At 47.0% G+C, this 2,918-nt stretch overlaps 3 protein-coding genes across 3 annotated transcripts; 1 reads left to right on the top strand and 2 right to left on the bottom strand.

Moving 5' to 3' along the window:
* Positions 1-37: 37 nt before the first annotated feature.
* PENARI_c192G08361 (uncharacterized protein) lies at positions 38-678 on the bottom strand (the record flags this gene model as incomplete). The annotated part of the gene is made up of 2 exons (XM_022638118.1): positions 38-591; positions 651-678. Coding segments are annotated over 2 exons (582 nt in total), but the record flags the coding sequence as incomplete, so codon positions are not given.
* Positions 679-1,059: 381 nt separating this feature from the next.
* On the top strand, positions 1,060-1,402 carry PENARI_c192G00765 (uncharacterized protein; the record flags this gene model as incomplete). The annotated part of the gene is made up of 3 exons (XM_022638116.1): positions 1,060-1,113; positions 1,166-1,210; positions 1,277-1,402. 3 exons carry the CDS (start codon positions 1,060-1,062, stop codon positions 1,400-1,402), a joined length of 225 nt encoding a protein of 74 aa, XP_022482027.1.
* A 695-nt stretch (positions 1,403-2,097) lies between these two features.
* Positions 2,098-2,509, bottom strand: PENARI_c192G01349 (uncharacterized protein; the record flags this gene model as incomplete). Its single annotated transcript, XM_022638117.1, has 2 exons — positions 2,098-2,268; positions 2,321-2,509. 2 exons carry the CDS (start codon positions 2,507-2,509, stop codon positions 2,098-2,100), a joined length of 360 nt encoding a protein of 119 aa, XP_022482026.1.
* Positions 2,510-2,918: the final 409 nt, after the last annotated feature.

Below are 2,918 nucleotides of genomic sequence, written 5' to 3'. Positions count from 1 at the left end.
CCAAGTCATCTTCACTACACTGAAGGACTCGCTTTACAGCTTCTGGAAGCAAGATCAACCGCTGACTTAAATGACGTGGGCGGGCTTCACACAATGAGATTTGTAGGGTGGCCTTTTGCTTTAGCTGGGTTGTCAGCTGGTCGAATTCTGAAAGCACCTTCTTCACCAACGCTTGAAGACGACAAAGACTTTCGGAATCTTCCAAACCAACGGTGCATTTCGAGAATTTGATGGCAGCGCGGATTAGCTTAAGTAGTGATTTTCGATCCTGTGGAATGCGATGAACAGCCGCGTGGCGGATGCTAGTGATCACGCCACGCCATCGGGTCAACGCTCTCAGAGTTAACTGATAACATTCATCCTTGACTTTCTCTCGATGAGCTCTGAAGAACCGAAAAACTTTGTGTAACTCTAAGGCCTCTGGGCACGTCCATCCGGCCGCGAGTGACTCTGCTAAATGCCATTCCTGAATAAAGCGGAAAGCATGAATTTCGAGTTGTCGTTGTATGACCTGCAGGATCTGGTGCTGAGCGCGAAAGGGAATGTACCCAGCAGAAAATCCGCGTAATGAGGTTATGCTTTCCATTACCCCTGTCCGACATGGTTAGCTTATCGCCACTGGGTTATCAATGATGGAGCATCCGACATACCCGCATATAACAAATCGTTCTGGGCCATAGAGCTGATTGGAGCTTCCGTGCAGTTCAGCCCTTTGGTGTTGGGTTAGATAGCATTGGAGATCTACGAACCCATATGGAGCTTGCGTGCGGGAGGTCTCCTGAGATATATATTGTTGTATGACCACGAGGAACCACGAGGATGGACCTCGTAGAATTGAGATGACTGTTTCAGCGGTATAAGACATTCCTCATTTTTTGATTCGCATCAGGTTGTTGCGGACTATTCCATTATAGGTTGAAATTTCACAGCAGTCGCTCTTTCATACCGTAAACACCATCTTTCTTGTTTCCTTAGATTAGCCTATCGCACCGCTTATATAGCAGTAGGCTCTTCCTCATTATCTGTTACACAATAATTTCGCCTTGTGAATAGAATAACATGATTGCGCTGGTGGTATTCATTCTGAGCGTCGTGCTGGTCGCGATTCCAGTGGTATGACCCTTCCTTTGCAGTGCGAGTTCGCGAAATGCTAAGTCTTGACCAGGCTTCCAGGCCTCTAAGGACGATCATGTTCACTACAGAACCAATGGTAAGTAATGCTGTTCTTGTAGTATTGTATCGCGAGGATTTACCCTGATAATTCTTTCCAACGCAGACGCCCGTCCGTCTACCAGCTCACAACGTGAGACGCAACCACGACCTGTCTAGTGGACCTGTCGGTAATTATGCAGCCCCTTCTGCAAAAGATCGACTCACTTATGACCTCTCCAGTTTCTCTTGATCCAAGCGCAAAACACGGTCGACTCCACGGACATCGCCGAAGGCACGTGACACGTAGGTAGTGGGGGCGCATACGGGAAAATGACTTTTCCGGGGCTTGCGATCGTCATTTTCCCCTGAGGGTTGCAACTCTACTCTTGCATCCCCATATGATCGCCAGGCTCTCGACGACCTTACAAAGCTCCAACCCCCTTTTTTATTCTGCAGCTGTAGTATTTAGACTAGACTCTCAAGTACTCAACTAGTTATGCCCATACTAGTGTACCGTAACGATCGCGTTTCGACATAGCTACCTGGTAGAAGGATACCTGTTTAATTGAGGCGGACGCATTGCGAAGTCGATATTAATTGGTGGACGTAAGTACAGACTACGCACCGTCAATAGCTTTGGTCTTTATTATGTGTCACATGTCACACAGAGGCGTTTTAAGATTGAGAGTTCCTCGGTTTACTAGAGTGACGAAGGGTTCCCAATCTGTCCCTGTCTTTAAATACTACACCCACAAAATATATGTACCGTATGATAGCAGAAGCCATAACAGTTCTGCGAAAATGGCTGAAGACAGTGAAATGTCATTATATTGAACCGAGTCCCTTGGTTCTGGCGACTACGTTTGCTCTGCTAATGCTCGGAATGAGCCAGGAACCCCCTGTGCCCCAACATGTACCAATCAGCAATGTAAAGGGTACGTACTACTACGAGACCGTGCGACGATAATTCTTCAAGTGCTGCGCCAGAGCGTCCCATTTTTTGTTTTCACGTATTGGAGCGTAGGGGACAGGGAGGTCTCTTCCGACTGACTGAGCAATGGCCGTGGAATTATAATCGCGAGGTGTTCGAACGACAGTGGGCTTGGAGCGCGTGTTCTTTCGCCAATTAGCGGTCAATCATTAAACCCTCATGTGAATATAGTCTTACCATATCTTCCTTGGACGGCGGAAGGACATCGGGATGAGAGTGATACGTGAAGATTTGACCATCAGGCAGTTCCATAATGAGCCAGCTTTTCATCCCATACAGAAGCCAAAATTCGTTATGCCGCCGTAACAGATTATTGCGGCGCTTGCGGAGTTGCTCTCGCTTGACACGGCTTAGGGCGGGCACCATTTTTAGACTAATTTGCTGCGATCAAAGTAGTCGCCCGCCATGGCCGGTTAAAGCATTTATTTATTTCGAACAATTGCTATGGCCGAATAGTTGAAAATAGCATCTTCAACGATGGGCACCACATCCCCAGAGATTCCAACGATCCTCACCTGTTATAACTTAAAGTGCGGTTAAGGGATCAAAAGATGCGGCTCGAAATTGAGGTTCTAACATAGGAATTTTCTGTCGCCAGATGAGACAACAGCTTTAGTTTACCGCAATCCCTGATTTTCACTGTATCAGAAGCATGCCCAGACATAATATCAGGTCAATTATATCAGGCGGAGGATACTATACACTCTGGACGTCCCATTCTTGGTACAAATTCAGACTGTGAAGCTACTTGCAATGGAAAGAGAATACTGTCCCT

This window comes from Penicillium arizonense, assembly GCF_001773325.1.
Source record: "Penicillium arizonense strain CBS 141311 chromosome Unknown PENARI_contig192, whole genome shotgun sequence".
Taxonomy (NCBI): Eukaryota; Fungi; Ascomycota; class Eurotiomycetes; order Eurotiales; family Aspergillaceae; genus Penicillium; species Penicillium arizonense.
Note: the sequence above shows the minus strand (reverse complement) of the source record. Positions and strands in the feature narration are given on the sequence as shown.